The following is a 21,005-nucleotide window of genomic DNA, read 5'->3' as shown; positions in this document are numbered from 1 at the left end:
AAATTTATTAAACAGAAAAATAAATAAAAAGTAGCAGTGACACTGTAGATTTTACAGTAACTAAAAAATAGTTGCAACTACTACATAAAGCTATACTTAAGTACACAATATTCTTGCATGTTTTTATTCCATTATGCATGGAAAGCTCTCTGCTTTGACTGAATCTGAAACCTTCAGACTCCCAAGATTATAAAAATACTTCTCAAAAAATGACTGGGACCAAACAAATGTAAATAGCTGTTAAATTCAAATAAACTGTAATTAAACTTTTCTATATCTGAAAATCTTATGTCACGCTCCTGTGAAACACCTTGAGATGCTTTGCTATGTTGAAGGCACTATATACACGCAAGCTGTTGATGTCTACACATACTTGGCCAACTTTCCCATTAAAAATTATACTACCCATATTTATAATGGGAACAAAAACAAGAAATGCTGGAATCACTCAGCAGGTCTGGCAGCATCTGTGGAAAGAGAAGCAGAGTTAACGTTTCGGGTCAGCGACCCTTCTTCGGAACCCTTCTTCCGAAGAAGGGTCGCTGACCCGAAACGTTAACTCTGCTTCTCTTTCCACAGATGCTGCCAGACCTGCTGAGTGATTCCAGCATTTCTTGTTTTTGTTTCAGATTTCCAGCATCTTCAGTATTTTGCTTTTATTTTATAATGGGAACGTCTTACATAAACATATAATACTGTCATTACACTTTCCCCCATTGGATCATCACCACTTGTGGGAGAGTGCAATGAGAGCATGATAGGTTTACTTAGATGATTTCATCATACAGACTTAGGAATTTATAATGGCAATATAAGGGCAGAATTTATGATTTTAAAATGGTTACAGAATTAGATCTGGTCCAATTATATATTGCCTCAAACAGAGCTTCATTTCACCTGAAGACTATATTTCGGCAAGCCAAGGCTTTCAAGTGAAAACTTTAATGAAGGCATTAAACCACCAAAGCCTATTCCGTGGATGAATTTGAAATCATGCTATTGTGAAATATGTACAATCTCAATTTTAAATTTTGGCTATTAGAAATGTTCAGTTGCAGAAAAACAACAGTTGAACAAGATTTCTTATTTATTTATTTAGAGATACAGCACTGAAACAGGCCCTTCAGCCCACCGAGTCTGTGCCAACCAACAACCACCCATTTATACTTCTTTCTTCTTTGACATCCTTATCTCGAGACAATGGGTAAGCGCCTGGAGGTGGTCAGTGGTGTGTGGAGCAGCGCCTGGAGTGGCTATAAAGGCCAATTCTAGAGCGACAGGCTCTTCCACAGGTGCTGCAGAAAAATGTGTTTGTCGGGGTTGTTACACAGTTGGCTCTCCTCTTGCGCTTCTGTCTTTTTTCCTGCCAACTGCTAAGTCTCTTCGACCTCGCCACACTTTAGCCCCGCCTTTATGACTGCCAACTCTGGCGATCGCTGGCAACTGACTCCCACGACTTGTGTTCAATGTCACAGGACTTCATGTCGCGTTTGCAGACGTCTTTAAAGCGGAGACGTGGACAGCCGGTGGGTCTGATACCAGTGGCGAGCTCGCTGTACAATGTGTCTTTGGGGATCCTGCCATCTTCCATGCGGCTCACATGGCCAAGCCATCTCAAGCACCGCTGACTCAGTAGTGTGTATAAGCTGGGGATGTTGGCCGCTTCAAGGACTTCTGTGTTGGAGATACGGTCCTGCCACCTGATGCCAAGAATTCTCCGGAGGCAGCGAAGATGGAATGAATTGAGATGTCGCTCTTGGCTGACGTACTTTGTCCAGGCCTTGCTGCCATAGAGCAAGGTACTGAGGACACAGGCTTGATACACTCGGACCTTTGTGTTCTGTGTCAGTGCGCCATTTTCCCACACTCTCTTGGCCAGTCTGGACATAGCTGTGGAAGCCTTTCCCATGCGCTTGTTGATTTCTGCATCTCGAGACAGGTTACTGGTGATAGTCGGTAGGTGAACTCTTGACCCAGAGCGTGGTCGCCAATATTTATGGATGGAGCATTTCAGATGTCCTGTCCCATGATGTTCGTTTTCTTGAGGCTGATGGTTAGGCCAAATTCGTTGCAGGCAGCTGCAAACCTGTCGATGAGACTCTGCAGACACTCTTCAGTGTGAGGTGTTAAAGCAGCATCGTCAGCAAAGAGGAGTTCCCTGATGAGGACTTTCCGTACTTTGGTCTTCGCTCTTAGACGGGCAAGGTTGAACAACCTGCCCCCTGATCTTGTGTGGAGGAAAATTCCTTCTTCTGAAGACTTGAACGTGCGTGAGAGCAGCAGGGAGAAAAAAATCCCAAAAAGTGTGGGTGCGAGAACACAGCCCTGTTTCACGCCACTCAGGATAGGAAAGGGGTCTGATGAGGTGCCGCTATGTTGAATTGTGCCTTTCATATTGTTATGGAATGAGGTGATGATACTTAGTAGCTTTGGTGGACATCCAATCTTTTCTAGTAGTCTGAAGAGACCACGTCTGCTGACGAGGTCAAAGGCTAATCCTACATGAATCCCATATTCCCTACCACATCCCCACCATTCTACCACCACCTACCTACACTAGGGGCAATTTACAATGGCCAATTTATCTATCAACCTGCATGTCTTTGGCTGTGGGAGGAAACCGGAGCACCCAGCGGAAACCCACGCGGTCACAGGGAGAACTTGCAAACTCTGCACAGGCAGTACCCAGAACTGAAGCTGGATCGCTGGAGCTGTGAGGCTGCGGTGCTAACCACTGCGCCACTATGCCGCCCAAAAAAAATCAAAACGTTTTTTGAGCACTCTGTGGGAATCTGGTGGTCAGTTCATACAGAATGATGAGTGCACATAGCCAAATTTACATTATAATACAACGTAACAAAACAAAGTGCGACAAAAATGCAGCAACAAGTTGTGCAGACATCAATTGACATTTCCAGAACATTTATTATAAAATTATTAACCTAAGCACTTTACTTAGCAACTCTTTTTGAATAGTCGTCACTTTTCATAATATTACAGAACTGGCAAAGTTACATATACTGTTCACATACACTACTAGTTCTGATATGTACAAAAGATGAACTATAAAAAAAAGTTCCATTCCATTGCTCAGCCAACAACATTGCTTACACTGAAGTAAAAGAGTAGATGAATCTTCAGATTCCGTAGACCCTGCTCTGCTGAGCTGCAGCCAGACTCTACTCCAACAGTCCATATTATGATGTCTGTAGTAGGGCCTGGGTCAAACGCTGTACGCTAATGCATGTTTCAAAGACTGGCAATACTGAGTTACCATTTGTTCCACCATATGCTTCCTACTGAGAATTAGGAGCCATAATTAGCTTCATCAAAAGCCTTCCTGGCACGTTTCAATTCTTCATTCATTGTCAATAGGTCTTTCACTCTTGCAAACTTCCGTGGATCTTTACGAATAAGGAAGACAATATCTTCCACTTGAACTCGGCCCTGACGTCCTATTGACATGGCCTTATGCGTCTATATAAAAACAGAAATTACAAGTGTCACATTTTTACGTGAAGAAAAAAATCCAGAACACACTATTATATCGCATCCATTCAATTGTGCAAACCTGCAACAATCAAATACAGTGCTAAGTTTGCGTCCACTTAGAACTCATGAAGGCAATATTGGAAATGCAATATACTGCATGGCACATTATTCAACATGAAGTTTGTCATAAATAAGCTGCAACTGCTATTCAGATGTAGGATTCGTTCCGAACAACTTGTCAGTGAAAACTTTAAAATACAGTACTTAAGAGAAGCAAAAACTGCATTTTTCTTGGTCAGCTGATGCATTCAAACCTATCATAATACTTAAGAGTTTATCTCCACTTCAAGAAGCACTTTCACTAGTTGATCATTAAACAACCTTCAAGCATAGGTTTAAGTCTCCACTAGGCAGGTAGCAGATATCAGGAACACCTCATGAGCAACATGGTGAGCAATACAACTCAAAAGTGAGACACATCAAGATTTTACTGAGCAATAGGGGCCCAGTGTGAGAAATTAGATTACCAGAACCATCTTTGCAAATCAAGAGGAGAACTGAAAGCATGGTCCAGACCAGTATGTTGGGTAACCAAGGTTGCAATTGAAATAAAGTAAATAAAAATACAAATCGATGCCCAGTAACCAAAGGACACTGTTTTAAGACAATTGGCAAAAGGATCAGAGGGGAGATGAAGAGAATTTCTTTTATGCAATAAGTTGCTATGATCTGGAATGCAATGCCTGAAAAGGTGGCAGCTGCAATAGTAACTTTCAAAAGGGAATTGGATATATATGTGAAAAGGGTAACATTTTCTCTGCTATGGGGAAACAGCAGGGTTAGAGGACTAATTGGATAGCTGTTTCAAATAGCCAGCACAAGCACAATGGGTCAAATGGCATCCTCCTGTACTGTAAAATTCTATGTAGTCTCGATCCCCTTGATCTAGGGGATAATTTTGGTTACTACTTTGCCTGCATGTCACTGAACTGTATTATTTCCTATGCCACAGCAAACTGCTATGACATATGAAGTATCCCAGTAACAACGACAGGAGGCATTGGGTAAAGTTGAAGTATAACAGACTTTTCTTCTACTTTTGTGAGCTTCATAGTATTCTAATAATTATTAATAATTGGAATGTAATTATTTTACACCACTTCTAGAAAACAAGTTAATAACAAGCACAGATCCAGAATGAAGCTCCTTCTACTCTGCCCCAACAAGGTACATTACCCTCAATCTCAGAAGGGTACTCCCATTGTACTGTAAATGTTTTCTATTTTCCATATCAACCATTCTTCTCCTATGACCCTGCAAAATAAGACTGCTTGTTAAGCATTGATTGTGCTTAATTATTGTCAGCTTTGTGCTGTGGATCTATATCTGCTGGGACCTAGACTGAGTTGTCATTGGATCCATACAAATTCCCAGCAGACTGAATATTGCATTTTATGCTTACATTACACAGCCTTAACCCCCACTTCAGGATTTCAGGTCATACTCTAGGTAGAAACCAATGCAGTACTGAGGGCGTGTTCCATCAGCAGTGCCATCCTTCAGCTAAGACATGAAATCCAGTGGATCAGATGGATGTTAAAGAATCCTGTCACTTAGAAAACAGTCATCCTCAACCAATACCACCAAAAACAGATTATCTGATTATCCAGCTCAGTGCTATTTGTAGGATCTTCTTGTACACAAAATGACTGCTGGGTTCACCTAGATAACAATAGCGACTGTACTTCAAAAAGGTAAATGAAGCACATTGGACATTCAAGATGCAAGAATGTTCTGAATAAATGCAAGTGCTTTCTTTTAAGCATTTTCATACAACTGTTTTCAAAACTTTCAAAGTCTTATTAGTAAAGGGTTGAAGGATTATGGAGAACGGGCAGCAAAGTGGAGTTGAGGCCAAGATGAAATCAGCCATGATCGTATTGAATGGCGGAGCAGGCTCGAGGGGTTGAATTGCCTACTCCTGCTCCTAGTTCTTATGTTCTTTACTTGAATTGAATTGAGCAACAAATGGTGTTTATGAAGTCATTAATAAATGTGAACCCCAGAATTGCATTAACATACCCCAAGTTTAAAGTCTGCACCCCATCTTATATTGTCTCACTGGCTTACAGACTACAACTGTGATAAAACATAAAGTCAGCTCACCATCTCAGTGATAAATTCTATGACGAGATCCTCCAAGATATCTACCGATTCAGTGTAAGGATTCTGGTCATCTCCAAAACCATACATCATACATCTTACTGTTTGGAAAGAATATGAATAAGAATGAGAATGGCCAGTCTCTGATGTACATTCTTTGTAAATCTATGCATTTCAAACAAAGGTTTCCAACTGTACTTCAGTAAGCTTCCATCTGCTGTACCAACCAGTTACTGGAAGAGTGCTTAACCCTAATCCTTGCCTGGAAGTATGATCAGGAGTAACAAAGACTAAAATTACATTAATCTACTTCTTTATGCTAATTAAAAGTGTCATATTAGGCCCCCACCTGCCATGAATGAAGCACAGTAATTTTGTCATGAACATTGATTTTAAACTGTTACTGGAGTGAAGAAAGGTCTTGTTAAACAGATCAGCCGTGGTTGGAAAAGATATTTGCATATTAATTGGAAGGATTGGTGATTGGAAGGACAAAGGACCATTCCCTGACACATTCAACCCACAATGGACTTTGATCACCAGGTATTGTGTATAAGAGGAGCATTCCAGAGACTGCTAAGATGATACAATCCAAGACGTGGTCAGACCAGTTAGTCACATGAATAACCCGCTCGGCAACTTGGGATTTTCTGAATTGTACAAACAGTTTGAACTCAGTGTCTGTTTTCTCCTGGACTGAGAAGATCTCTCTCCTGTTTGCTCCCATCTCTTTCTCACAAGCCTCTGAATCCACTGAAGACACATGAACCCCAAGAGAGAAAAGTCTCGTACAGCAAAAAGGTTGAAGAAAAATACTGGGGCCCAACAAAAAGCAAGACCTACCTACAATCAAGGACTCTACAGAGAGCTCGAAGAATCGTAACAAAATCTCTTCCGATATTGCCTCCAACTTTTCCACTTTATTTTTCTTCTGCTGTTTTCTGTCTCTATATGCATGTGTGTATCGCGTATGCGTGCTATTGTGGGCTCTTCGTGTATCCGTAGGCATTAACCGAATCAGAGTTTAAGTTTAATAAATTTCAACTTTTCTTCTTTAAACCCAAGAAAGCCTGTTTGTGCTGGCTTCTTTGCCTTATAATTGGAAAGGAGTGAACAAGTATTCACCAAGGGGGAGCTAAAAACACAGTGTGTTTAAAATTAAAATAAAAGCCAAATACTGCGGATGCTGGAAATCTGAAACAAAAACAAGAAATGCTGGAATCACTCAGCAGGTCTGGCAGCATCTGTGGAAAGAGAAGCAGAGTTAACGTTTCGGGTCAGTGACCCTTCTTCGGAACTGACAAATATTAGAAAAGTCACAGATTATAAACAAGTGAGGTGGGGGTGGGGCAAGAGATAACAAAGGAAAAGGTGCAGATTGGACCAGGCCACATAGCTGACCAAAAGGTCACGGAGCAAAGGCAAACAATATGTTGATGGTGTGTTGAAAGACAAAGCATTAGTACAGATTAGGTGTGAATACACTGAATATTGAACAGCAGCAAGTGCAAACCTGAAGAAAAACAACCTGAAAAAAACAGTGGGTAAGCAAACTGAACAAACTAAGATGAAATGAAATAAATGCAAAAAAAAGATTGTAAAAAATGTAAAAAAGAATGTTAAAAAAAGGAAGAAAAAATAACTAAAAATGAAAGTAAAATGGGGGGCTGTCATGCTCTGAAATTATTGAACTCAATGTTCAGTCCGGCAGGCTGTAGTGTGCCTAATCGGTAGATGAGATGCTGTTCCTCGAGCTTGCGTTGATGTTCACTGGAACACTGCAGCAATCCCAGGACAGAGATGTGAGCATGAGAGCAGGGGGGAGTGTTGAAATGGCAAGCAACCGGAAGCTCAGGGTCCTGCTTGCGGACTGAGCGGAGATGTTCCGCAAAGCGGTCACCCAGTCTGCGCTTGGTCTCACCAGCGGACTGGGTGACCGCTTTGCGGAACATCTCCGCTCAGTCCGCAAGCAGGACCCTGAGCTTCCGGTTGCTTGCCATTTCAACACTCCCCCCTGCTCTCATGCTCACATCTCTGTCCTGGGATTGCTGCAGTGTTCCAGTGAACATCAACGCAAGCTCAAGGAACAGCATCTCATCTACCGATTAGGCACACTACAGCCTGCCGGACTGAACATTGAGTTCAATAATTTCAGAGCATGACAGCCCCCCATTTTACTTATTTTTTCTTCCTTTTTTTTACATTCCTTTTTACATTTATTTCATTTCACCTTAGTTTGTTCAGTTTGCTTACCCACTGTTTTTTTCAGGTTGTTTTTCTTCAGGTTTGCACTTGCTGCTGTTCAATATTCAGTGTATTCACACCTAATCTGTACTAATGCTTTGTCTTTCAACACACCATCAACATATTGTTTGCCTTTGCTCCGTGACCTTTTGGTCAGCTATGTGGCCTGGTCCAATCTGCACCTTCTCCTTTGTTATCACTTGCCCCACCCCCACCTCACTTGTTTATAATCTGTGACTTTTCTAATATTTGTCAGTTCCGAAGAAGGGTCACTGACCCGAAACGTTAACTCTGCTTCTCTTTCCACAGATGCTGCCAGACCTGCTGAGTGATTCCAGCATTTCTTGTGTTTGTGTTTAAAATTAAACCCTGTTACAGTAAGACCAGGTGAAGGCTGAAAGGGAACCCTAGACCTCTTTCACACCTGGTCATAACAAAAGCAAAATTAAAATTTTTAAAGTCACCTAGTCCGGATGACTTGTATTCCATGTTGCTAAAGGAAGTGGGGACGGAGATAGTGGAAGGGCTTGCCATAATCTTCCAAACTTTCCTGGATGGTGCCAAAGAATTGGCGAGTGGCAAATGTGACACCCTTATTCAAAAAAGGGTGCAAGAACAGTCCCAGCAACCACAGGCCAGATAGTTTATCAATGGTGGGTAAGGTTTTAGAAACAATAATCAGGGAAAAAAATCAACAGACACTTAGAGAGGTTCAAGTTAATTAAGGATAGCCAGCATGGATTTGTAAAAGGCAGATCATGCTTGACTAATCTAATTGAATTTTTTGATGAAGTAACAGAGAAGGTTGATGAAGGGAATGTACTGGATGTTGTTTATATGGATTTAAAAAAAAACATAAGGTACCACATAAAAGGCTGGTTACCAAAATTGCAGCTCATGGAATAGGAGGGTCAGCGTCCAATTGGATGAAAAATTGGTTTAAGGACAGAAAACAGCGAGTTATAGGATATGGTTATCTTTCATACTGGAGGATGGTAGACAGTGGTGTTCCCCAAGGGTCAGTGCTAGGACCACTTTTTTTTTTGCTATATATAAATGACTTAGATCTTGGAATACAGAGAAGAATCTCAAAATTTGCCAGTGACACCAAACTTGGAGGTGTGGCAATGTGAGGATGATATGAACTGCATGCAGCAGGATATAGATAGGTCAGTGGAGTGGGCAGACAGGTGGCAGATGGAATTTAATACTGACAAGTGTCAGGTGATGCATTTTGGCACCAGGAATAGGGAGAGGCAATATAGACTTAATGGCACAGTTCTAAAGAGCGTGCAGGGACAGAGGGACTTAAGGGTGCACGTGCATCGATCTTTGACGGTGGTAGGACATGTTGAGAGAGTGGTTAGTAAAGCATGCGGGATCTTGAGCATCATAAACAGAGGCATAGACAAAAGCAGGGAAGTTTTGCTGAACCTTTATAAAGCTCTGGTTAGGCCCCAACTGGAGTACTGCATCCAGTTCTGGTCACCACACTTTAGGAAGGATATGAAGGTTCTTGAGAGGGTGCAGAGGTGATTTACCGGAATGGTTCCAGTGATGGGGATTTTAGTTACAAGGTTAGGTTGGAAAAGATGGGGCTGTACTCCTTAAAAGGAGGTTGAGGGGAGATTTAATAGAAGTGTACATGATGATGACAGTTTTAGATAAGTTAGACAAGGAAACATTGTTCCCATTAACTAATGGTACAAGGACTAGAGGACACAGATTGAAGGTTTCGGGGAAGAAATGCAGGGGGAAACGTGAGGAAGCACTTCTTTACACAGCGGGTGGTAATGACCTGGAACCTGCTGTCCACAAGGGTGGAGGAAGTGGAAACAATCAATAACTTCAAAAGGAAATTGGAGGAAATAAACTTGCAGGGCTACAGGGATTGAGTGGGGTAGTGGGACTGACTGTAGCTCCATGGAGAGCTGGCATGGAATTGAGGGGCCGAATGGCCACCTTGTGTGCCATAAATGACTATGACTTACAAGCTAAGCTGGGTAACAGGACCTTGAGGCACCGTATGGATAAAAGTATAAAGCCTGAACAGAAAACATGATTTTTTAATAAATCTTCCTGTAAACATGGTTAAAATTTAACAGGTAGTTTCCAATAACTCAAGCTACAGAAAAATCTCAAGATTTTGCATAATCTCACCATATTGCATTTCATTATCAAAGTGAAAAGAACAGCATTGGTGTAGCAGTCACAACAGCAACATTTTATTTATTTCATGAGTACAGATTTTGTTTGTTCATAGTGCAAAACATAGCTCCCAAATCACGTACCAGTGAAAACTGAATGTGGAGTTACCTTAACTGTAGTATACTGAAAGATGAACTTTTACACACATTACTAGATTAGTAACACAATGTTGATTTTAAATATTTTAGCAGTTATGACTTACATTCCTTAGAAAATAATCTTTTTCTTCTACCTTGTCCACCCTCTGCACCGCTTCCACTCTCCTCCACATCTTCATCAAACTGCAAGGCGAAAAATGCTACATAGCTTAGTCCATTTAATATTTGTTATAATAAATGTATAAATTATACATTATTCATGCATCTTACACTGAGAATTATATTGCCTTATATTATATTGCGCTGAAGCTGTGATCATATTGTCACGGACCTGTAATTATTTTTATCCTTGGATTAAAAAAGTGCGTGCGTGCGCATTTAAGACTTTGTTAAAAAAAACAATGCGCACCTTTAAGGGAGAATGTTCTGGAGACACAGTGTACCAGCTACATTTTTTGTTACACTGAGCAACTGCAGGAGAGGTCACATGGTATGATGTTTCCACTTTGTGTGGGGGACTGGCTGAAACCAGTTAGTTCTGAGAGACTTTCCAGCGAGGTGAACTGAAGAAAAGGAGCTGTTTTATTCTCTCAGAAACATTTTGCCAGGAAACTACAAGCCGTTAATTCTGAGTAAAGAAGAAAAGCCTTCTTTGTCAAGAAACCGTTTGAATTGCTGTGCGCATCGCTCAAAGAACTGTTTAATTCTTGTGGCAGCCGAAGAGCTGAATGCCCATCTTCTGAAGGATTATTTTCATCAAATCCACATTGGAAGACCTCATCCACCAGGAACATAATCCACCAAAGACATCCTTATTTATTCTTAAGAGACAGCTAATTTTTAAAAACTCCACTTTTAAAACCAGTTAACTGTTAGTTTTTGAATGAGAGAGAGAGAATGGGGAGTTAGATTAAAATAAGTTATAAAGTCTTTAGACGTAGGTTTATCTTAATAGTGTTTAAGATTTAGTATTTTAATAAATAGTTAATTTGTTGTTGTCTAAAGATACCTGTTTTGGTCTGTTTCATTCTGGGGTTACTACAGTGTTTAATTTGGCTGTTTTTTGGGTATGAAAGCTTAATAATATGCTGCGACCTGTGGACTGACGGGACTGAACTGACACTGCATTGCTCCCGCCGCGGTCGTAACAATATCAAGAGATCTCCCAGCTACAATTAATAACTAAGATCTGCATGCGTACACATCAACCAGAAATTAACATTAAGCAAGACAGCGATCCTCAACCTCTCTGAACAAGATTTCAGCCCCAAGCCTTCCAACCATGAGCAAGGTTTCAATCCCTTTCACCACTCCCACTGGCTGTACATGCCATTCCAACCCACATACTGGTTGCCAATCTCCTCCCCCTCCCACTGGTTGCAGTAGCCCCTCACAACCTTCCTGTACTCAGCCTCATTTTCCCTTTTATAACTCCCCGATCTTCATTTCCCATCCACAGCACCATCTCCACCACCCACCCCCCCGCCAACCGCCATGTTGTATTTTTCCTCTGATGTTTGTTTCATACCTCAATTCCTACCTATCCTGCTGATACCCATCCCCTCCTGAACACTCCCTTCCACCACCACTCCATCTCCTTTCTTGCATTCCTTGCCTTCTCTTCCCCATTCCCCGAGATTGGTTCCATTATCCTCCAACGTCTAACCCTGCTTGACTTGAAAAATTTAACTTGATCTTGATTACAGAACTGTAACAAAACAAGAGATAGATTAGTAATATTTATATGCATACAGTGCATCACTGGTTGAAACAAATATGGGAAATAAGTTAGTATGGGATATTTGTTTGCTGGGAACAGTGGAAATACTAAACAGTCGTTTGCATTTTGGGAGGACTAACAAGGCAATGGAATATACAATGGATGGTAGGACCCAAGGTAGTACAGAGTGTCAAAGGGACCTTGGTGTACTTGTTCATAGATCACTGAAGGCAGCAGCACAGGTAGATAAGGTGGTTAGGAAGGTATATGGGATACTTGCCTTTATTAGCCGAGGCATAGAATATAAGAGCAGGGAGGTTATGATGGAATAAAAACAAGAAATGCTGGAACCACTCAGCGGTCTGGCAGCATCTGTGAAAAGAGAAGCAGAGTTAACGTTTCGGGTCAGTGACCCTTCTTCGGAACTGACAGATATTAGAAAAGTCACAGGTTATAAGCAAGTGAGGTGGGGGTGGGGCAAGAGATAACAAAGGAGGTGTAGATTGGACCAGGCCACATAGCTGACCAAAAGGTCACGGAGCAAAGGCAAACAATATGTTAATGGTATGTTGAAAGACAAAGCATCAGTACAGATTAGGTGTTAATGCACTGAATATTGAACAGCAGCAAGTGCAAACCTGAAAAAAAAGTGGGTAAGCAAACTAAACAAACTATGAAATGAAATAAATGCAAAAAAAAGATTGTAAAAAATGTAAAAAAGAATGTAAAGAAAAAAAAGAAAAAATAACTAAAAATGAAAGTAAAATGGGGGGCTGTCATGCTCTGAAATTATTGAACTCAATGTTCAGTCCGACAGGCTGTAGTGTGCCTAATCGGTAGATGAGATGCTGTTCCTCGAGCTTGCGTTGATGTTCACTGGAACACTGTAGCAATCCCAGGACAGAGATGTGAGCATGAGAGCAGGGGGGAGTGTTGAAATGGCAAGCAACCAGAAGCTCAGGGTCCTGCTTGCGGACTGAGCGGAGATGTTCCGCAAAGCGGTCACCCAGTCTGCACTTTGTCTCCCCAATGTAGAGGAGACCACACTGTGAGCAGCGAATACAGTATACTACATTGAAAGAAGTACAAGTAAATCACTGCTTCACCTGAAAGGAGTGTTTGGGGCCTGGGATAGTGAGGAGAGAGGAGGTAAATGGGCAGGTATTGCACCTCCTGCGATTGCAGGGGAAGGTGCCATGGGACGGGGACGAGGTGGTGGGGGTAATGGAGGAGTGGACCAGGGTGTCGCGGAAGGAACGATCCCTTCGGAATGCTGACAGGGGAAGGGAGGGGAAGATGCGATTGGTAGTGGTATCACGCTGGAGGTGGCGGAAATGGCGGAGGATGATCCTTTGGATATGGAGGCTGATGGGGTGGAAAATGAGGACAAGGGGAACCCTGTCACGGTTCTGGGAGGGAGGGGAAGGGGTGAGGGTAGAGGTGCGGGGAATGGGCCGGACACGGTTGAGGGCCCTGTCAACCACAGTGGGGCGAAATCCTCGGTTGAGGAAAAAGGTCATATCAGAAGCACCGTCATGGAAGGTAGCATCATCAGAGCAGATGCGTCGGAGACGGAGAAACTGGGAGAATGGAATGGAGTCCTTACAGGAGGTAGGGTGTGAAGAAGTGTAGTCGAGGTAGTTGTGAGAGTCGGTGGGCTTATAATGGATATTAGTAGACAACCTATCCCCAGAGATGGAGACAGAGAATTTGAGGAAGGGAAGGGAAGTGTCAGAGATGGACCATGTAAAGGTGAGAGAAGGGTGGAAATTGGTGTGTCATGCTCACATCTCTGTCCTGGGATTGCTGCAGTGTTCCAGTGAACATCAACGCAAGCTCGAGGAACAGCATCTCATCTACCGATTAGGCACACTACAGCCTGCCGGACTGAACATTGAGTTCAATAATTTCAGAGCATGACAGCCCCCCATTTTACTTTCATTTTTAGTTATTTTTTCTTCCTTTTTTTTACATTCCTTTTTACATTTTTTACAATCTTTTTTTGCATTTATTTCATTTCACCTTAGTTTGTTCAGTTTGCTTACCCACTGTTTTTTTCAGGTTGTTTTTCTTCAGGTTTGCACTTGCTGCTGTTCAATATTCAGTGTATTCACACCTAATCTGTACTAATGCTTTGTCTTTCAACACACCATCAACATATTGTTTGCCTTTGCTCCGTGACCTTTTGGTCAGCTATGTGGCCTGGTCCAATCTGCACCTTTTCCTTTGTTATCTCTTGCCCCACCCCCACCTCACTTGTTTATAATCTGTGACTTTTCTAATATTTGTCAGTTCCGAAGAAGGGTCACTGACCCGAAACGTTAACTCTGCTTCTCTTTCCACAGATGCTGCCAGACCTGCTGAGTGATTCCAGCATTTCTTGTTTTTGTTTGATTTCCAGCATCCGCAGTATTTTGCTTTTATTTTTGAGGTTATGATGGAGCTGTATAAAATGCTAGTTAGGCCACAGCTGGAGTCCTCTGTACAGTTCTGGGCACCACACTATAGGAAGGATGTGATTGCACTGGAGAGGATGCAGAGCAGATTCACCAGATGTTGCCTGGGCTGCAGCATTTCAGCTATGAAGAAAGACTGAAAAGGCTAGGGTTGTTTTCCTTAGAACAGAAAAGGATGAGGGGGGACACGATTGAGGTATACAAAATTATGAGGGGCATTGATAGGTTAGATTTAGAGACACAGCACTGAAACAGGCCCTTCGGCCCACCGAGTCTGTGCCGACCATTAACCACCCATTTATACTAATCCTACACTAATCCCATATTCCTACCACATCCTCACCTGTCCCTATATTCCCCTACCACCTACCTATACTAGGGACAATTTATAATGGCCAATTTACCTATCACCCTGCAAGTCTTTTGGCTGTGGGAGGAAACCGGAGCACCCGGAGGAAACCCACGCAGACACAGGGAGAACTTGCAAACTCCACACAGGCAGTACCCAGAATTGAACCCGGGTCGCTGGAGCTGTGAGGCTGCGGTGCTAACCACTGCGCCACCCAAGAGGAAGAGACTTTTTCCCTTAGAGGAGGGGTCAATAACCAGGGGGCATAGATTTAAGGTAAGAGGCAGGAGGTTTAGAGGGGATTTGGGGGAAAAAAAATTCACCCAGAGCGTGGTTGGAATCTGGAATACATTGCCTGAAGTGGCGGTAGAGGCAGGAACTCTAACAACATTTAAGAAGTATTTAGATGAGCACTTGAAATGCCATCGCATACAAGGCTACGGGCCAAGTGCTGGAAAATGGGACTAGAATAGTTAGGTGCTTGATGGCCAGCAAAGACATGGGCCGAAGGGCCTGTTTCGGTGCTCTATGACTCTATAGTTGTGGCCTATTCTTGAAACCTCACAATCCAACCCACATCCATCCCACTGCCCCCCTCATAACACAGCAACTCAACTGTTGGCCATGAATGCAGGCGTAACTGACATAACCAATACAGACTGAGGCTCCCCCCTGCATCCAAGTCTAATGAATTCCCAGAAACCAAGACCAAATAAACTGCTTTAACTTCCTGGCCTGACTGCTCCCAATGCAAGCAATGATACAAGTGACCCAAATGTGTCAATACATTCTCCCTACAAGCAACTGGATGTACAATGGCTTCCAAAAATGTGTAAATATACAAATATACAGTGGCTTCTGAAAATGTGTGAAATGTACACTTATGTATAATGGCTTGATAACATATAAGGAATTAAGGCAATTTTGAATGTCAATTTAAAAAGCTGTTAAGATTTCATTTTCATGTTTAAAATGATAAAAATCAAGAAAAAAATGGAACCAAAAAACACAATGTAGCAGTACATTAAAAAATGATTTTATTTTGAAGATGGTGTGTTGGGAGTTTATAAGTCAGAAGTTTAATATGTGATGCACAAAGGGAGAAGATTGCAGAGTTTGAGAAGAATTATAGATATTAGACAACAGGAGTGTTAAAAACAGGTAAAATCTAAGTGCAATTCACTATGGCTCCTTCAAACAGCACTTTCCAAACCCCCAATCTCAACCACCTAGAAGACCAAGGGCAACAGGCACATGGGAGCATCACCAGGTTCCCCTCCAAGTCACACACCGTCCTGACTTGGAAATATATCACTGTTCTTTCACGGTCACTGGATGAAAATTCTGGAACTCCCTCCCTAACAGTACTATGGGTGTACCCGCACCAGATGGACTGCAGTGGTTCAAAAAGGCAGCTCACCATCACTTGCTCATGGGCAATTAGGGATGGGCAATAAATGCAGGCCTTGCCAGCGATACTCACATCCCATGAATGAATTAAAAACTCTTCTACTCCTATTATCAGCACTGTTATAACCCTCACTTCTCCACACCTCATACCTCCCATACAACAATGAGCTAATCCACCATGTTAGGTATATTCACAAAGCAAAAAAGGAGGCGCCTCCCAACGCAGCGGGTCCCCTATTAAAGGCAGCTTATTCAAAACTCCACATTAAAACAGGCCACAAAAAGCAGCGCTCACTGTATATCCTGATTTTTGGCTGTTTTATGGACTTGGGACAACAGCAACTGTTGAAATTAACAACGATTTAAAGGCGCTTCATTCTTGCCGATGTAGTCAGTGCTGAAGGCAGGAGATAGTGATCACAGCCAGCACTTTGAAATATGAACAAATAAACCGGACTCACCGTCTGCTCATCATCCTCATCGGCCATTTTCTTTGGAGACGGATCTCGGTCCATTGATCAACACGTCACTGGCCCGCGTGCACGCTCAGGAAACAGTCACAGATGGAATGTTGGGAGAATCTCCCAGGAGACCGCTGCGTCATTGCGTCACCGTGCTGTCGTTGCGTAACTATCTCACGTGTTAGGAGATTAGCCAAGCAAGGCCTGAGTGATGTAGTTGCATATCTAATGACAACTTCTCTTTTAGACTGGCTGTCTTTTCTGGGACCTAGAAATTGCCTCCCCGTGGTAATAATCTCATAGTATTATATGAAATTTACAGCTCACAAATGGACCATTCAGCCCAAAATATGTGTTTATGTTGCTCCTGAGCCTCCTCCACCCCTTCACATGTAACCCCATCAACCTGGCCTACTCCTTTCACCCTCATGCCTTTACTTTCATTTCCATTAAATGTAGCTATACTATTCACCTTCCCTTTAGGGAACAGTAGATCCTAGTAATGTTACTGATAATCCAGAGGCCCGGACTAACACTCCAGAGACACAATTTCAAATCCCATCACGGCAGCCTAACATAGTCAAACTCACCCATCATATGTTACAGCCAATATCTCAGAGGCCTCCATTGCCATCCTTGAGTTTGACCTGTCCCACTGGCACAGTGGTATATAGTCAGGAGGGAGTGGCCCTGGGAGTCCTCAACATTGACTCCAGAGCCCATGAAATCTCATAGCATCGCGCCAATCATGGGCAAGGAAACCTGCTGCTGATTACCACCTACTGCCGTTCCCCAGCTGATGAATAAGTGAACATCACTTGGAAGAAGCATGGCGGGTAGCAAGGGCACAGAATGCATTCTGGGTGGAGGGGTTTTCAATGCCAATCATCAAGAGTGGCTCGGTTGCACCACTACTGACCAAGCTGGTCAAGTCCTGAAGCACATAGCTGCCAGAATGGGCCTGCTGCAGGTGGTGAAAGCACCAATAAGAATCTACTTGACCTCACCCTCACCAATCTACCTGTCGCAAATGTATCTGTTCATGACAGTCTTGGTAGGAGTGACTACCGCACAGTCTGTCTTCACACTGCGGATACCCTCTAGTGTGTTGTGTGGCACTACCACTTTGCTAAATGGGATAGATTCAGAACAAATCTAGCAACTCAAAACTGGGCATCCATGAGGTGCTGTTGGGCCACTAGCAGCATCAGAATTGTATTAAACCACAATCTGTAACCTCATGGCTCTGAATATCCCTCACTCTACGATTACCACCAACCCTGGTTCAATGAGGAGTGCTGGAGAGCATGCCAGAAACAGCACCAGGCATACTTAAGAAAGAGGTTCCAACCTGGTGAAGCTACAATACACAACTACATATATGCTAAACAGTGGAAGCAGCATGCAATAGGCAGAGCAAAGCGACACAACAACCAACGGATCAGATCAAAGCTCTGCAGTGCTGCCACATCCAGTCAAGAATGGTGGTGGACAATAACAACTAACTGGAGGAGGATGCTCCAAAAATATCCCCATCACCGATGATGGGGGAGAATATGAGTGCAAAAGACAAGGCTGAAACGTTTGCATCCATCTTCAGGTAGAACTGCCATGTGGATAATCCATCGCAGCCTCCTCCTGAGGTCTCCAGCATTACAGACGCCAGTCTCCACCCAATTTGATTCACTCCATGTGATATCAAGAAACGCTGATGGCACTGGATACAGCAAAGACTATGGGCCCTGACAATATCCCTGTTGTAGTACTGAAGACTTATGCTCCAGAACTAGCCGCGCCGCTAGTCAATCTATTCCAGTACAGCTACAGCACTGGCATCTACCCGACAATGTGGAAAATTGCCCAGGTATGTCCTGTCACAAAACACGGGACAAATTCATTCTTGTCAATTACTGCCCCATCAGTCTACTCTCAATCATCAGCAAAGGGATGGAGGGTGATGTTGACAGTGCTATCAAGCAGCACTTACTCAGCAATAACCTGCTCACCGATGCTCAGTTTGGGTTCTGCCAAGGGCACTCAGGTCCAAACCTCATTACAGTCCTCATCCAAACATGAACAAAAGTGCTGCTCCTGACATCAAGACTGCATTTTACCAAGTGTGGCATCAAGGAACCCTAGCAAAATTGGAGTCAATGGAAATCAGGGGAAACTCTCCATTGGTTGGACTGATGCCTAGTACAAAGGAAGATGGTCGTGATTGTTGGAGGCCAATCATCTCAGCCCTAGGACATCACTGCAGGAGTTCTTGACGGTAATGTCCTAGGCCCAACCATCTTCAGCTGCTTCATCATCTGATCAGTAGTGGGGATATTCGCTGATGATTGCAGTGTTCAGTACCATTTGCAATTCCTTAGATAGTGAAGTAGTCTGTGCCTGCATGCAGCAACATCCAGGCCTGGGCTGATAAGTGGCAACTAACATTCATGCCATACAAGTGCCAGGCAATGATCTTCTCCAGCAAGTCAGAATCTAACCATCTCCCCTTGATGTTCAACAGGCATTACCATCGATGAATTCCCCACCATCAACAATCTGGGGGTTACTGTTGACCAGGAAGTTAACTGGACCAGCCATATAAATACTGTGCCCACAAGAGCAGGTCACAGGCTGGAAAATCTGTGGTGAGCAACTCACCTCCTGACTCCTGAAAATTTGTCCACTATCTACATGGCACAAGTCAGAGAGTGTGATGGAATACTATCCACTTACCAGGATGAGTGCAGCTCCAACAACACTCAAGAAGCTCGACACCATCCAGGACAAAGCAGCCCACTTGATCAGCACTCCATTTACCACCTTAAATATTCACTCCTCCACCACCGATGCACAGTGGCAGCAGTGTGTAACATTTACAAGATGCACTGCAGCAACTCACCAAGGCTCCTTTAACAGCACCTTCCAAACCCATGACCTCATTTACCTAGAAGGACCAAATGCAGCAGATGCATGGGAACACCACCACCTGCAAGTTCCCCTCCAAGCCACACACTATCCTGACTTGGAACTATATCATCGTTCCTTCACTGTTACTGGGTCAAAAACCTGGAACTCCCTTTCTAACAGGACTGTTGGTGTACCTACACCAGATGGACTACAGCGTTTCAAGAAGGTGGCTCACTACCACCTTCTCAAAGGAAATTAGGGATGTACAACAATTGCTGGCATTACCAGCGACGCTCAAATTCCATGAACGTATAAAAAAAAACTCTCTGTGACAACGAGTTTTATATTCTTACACTCTCTGGTAAAGAGGTTTATCCTGAATTCCCGATTAAATTTATTGTTGACTATCATATTTATAGCCAGCAGTTCTGCTCTTGCGCGCAAGTTTAGTTTAGTTTAGAGATACAGCACTGAAACAGGCCCTTCGGCCCACCGAGTCTGTGCCGACCATCAACCACCCATTTATACTAATCCTACACTAATCCCATATTCCTTCAACATCCCCACCTGTCCCTCTATTTCCCTACCACCTACCTCTACTAGGGGCAATTTATAATGGCCAATTTACCTACCAACCTGCAAGTCTTTTGGCTTGTGGGAGGAAACCGGAGCACCCGGAGAAAACCCACGCAGACACAGGGAGAACTTGCAAACTCCACACAGGCAGTACCCAGAATCGAACCCGGGTCCCTGGAGCTGTGAGGCTGCAGTGCTAACCACTGCGCCACTGTGCCGCCTCATCTTTTCCACGTCTACCCTATTAACCTTTTCATAATCTTGAAGGCCTCTATCAGGTCACCTTTCAGTCTTTTCTTATCTAGCAGAAACAGCTCTGGCCTGTTCAGTCTTTCTAAATAGGTATAAGCTCTCAGTTCTAGTATCCTAGTAATAAAGACAGAAAATGCTGGAAATACCCAGAAGGTCTGGCAACATCTGAGGAGGAAGAAACAGAGTTAATGTTTCAGGTTGATGACCCTGGGTTTTGAGCAATGGGAGGGTGGGAAAAAGAGCAAAAGGGAAGGTCTGTGATAGAGTGGGAGACATGAAAGATTAAATGACAGAAGAGTTCATCATGTAGGGCCAAAGGGAGTGGTAAAGGGGCAAGAAAAGAAAGAAACAAAAGAAGTACCGAGAGAAGGTGTGCTACCATCTGAAAGCAAAAACAAGATGAAAACCGAAACATGCAAAGAAAAGGAAACAAAATGGGGGCAGAGATTACTGTCTGAAATTGTTGAACTCAATGTTGAGTCTGGAAGGCTGTAAAGTGCCTAATCCAAAGGTGAGGTGCTGTTCCTCAAGCATACATTGAGCTTTATTGGAACACTGCAGTAGGCCGAGGACAGCGATGTCAACGTGAGAGTGAGGTGGAGAATTAAAATGACAGGCGACACATAGCTTGGGGTCACGCTTGCGGACTGAACGGAAGTGTTCCGCAAAGTG

At 43.2% G+C, this 21,005-nt stretch overlaps 2 protein-coding genes across 2 annotated transcripts in view; one reads left to right on the top strand and one right to left on the bottom strand.

The window, feature by feature from the left end:
- Window positions 1-577: 577 nt before the first annotated feature.
- taf13 (TATA-box binding protein associated factor 13) lies at window positions 578-16,710 on the bottom strand. The gene is made up of 4 exons (XM_068039938.1): window positions 16,602-16,710; window positions 10,310-10,388; window positions 5,659-5,756; window positions 578-3,477 (listed from the first exon to the last, which is right to left on the bottom strand). Exons 1-4 carry the CDS (start codon window positions 16,653-16,655, stop codon window positions 3,307-3,309), a joined length of 402 nt encoding a protein of 133 aa, XP_067896039.1. The 5' UTR covers window positions 16,656-16,710; the 3' UTR covers window positions 578-3,306.
- A 1,602-nt stretch (window positions 16,711-18,312) lies between these two features.
- Window positions 18,313-21,005, top strand: part of LOC137374192 (F-box only protein 40-like) — a 41,872-nt gene continuing 39,179 nt past the window's right edge. Inside the window, exon 1 of the mRNA XM_068039979.1 lies at window positions 18,313-18,465. Coding sequence (XP_067896080.1) covers window positions 18,313-18,465 — 153 coding nt within the window. The remainder of the gene's footprint in view (window positions 18,466-21,005) is intronic.

Source organism: Heterodontus francisci, chromosome 10, assembly GCF_036365525.1.
Source record: "Heterodontus francisci isolate sHetFra1 chromosome 10, sHetFra1.hap1, whole genome shotgun sequence".
In the NCBI taxonomy this organism is placed as follows: domain Eukaryota; kingdom Metazoa; phylum Chordata; class Chondrichthyes; order Heterodontiformes; family Heterodontidae; genus Heterodontus; species Heterodontus francisci.
The sequence above is the reverse complement of the archived record's forward strand: the minus strand, read 5'-3'. Positions and strand labels throughout refer to the sequence as shown.

Excerpts from the sequence above, each read along its gene's own strand:
- taf13 (XM_068039938.1), bottom strand. The coding sequence starts at position 16,655 with ATGGACCGAGATCCGTCTCCAAAGAAAATGGCCGATGAGGATGATGAG. Across the intron at positions 10,389-16,601 it reads ATGAGGATGATGAGCAGACG|TTTGATGAAGATGTGGAGGA; the intron begins GTGAGTCCGGTT and ends TTCGCCTTGCAG. Across the intron at positions 3,478-5,658 it reads TAGAATTTATCACTGAGATG|ACGCATAAGGCCATGTCAAT; the intron begins GTGAGCTGACTT and ends GTTTTTATATAG.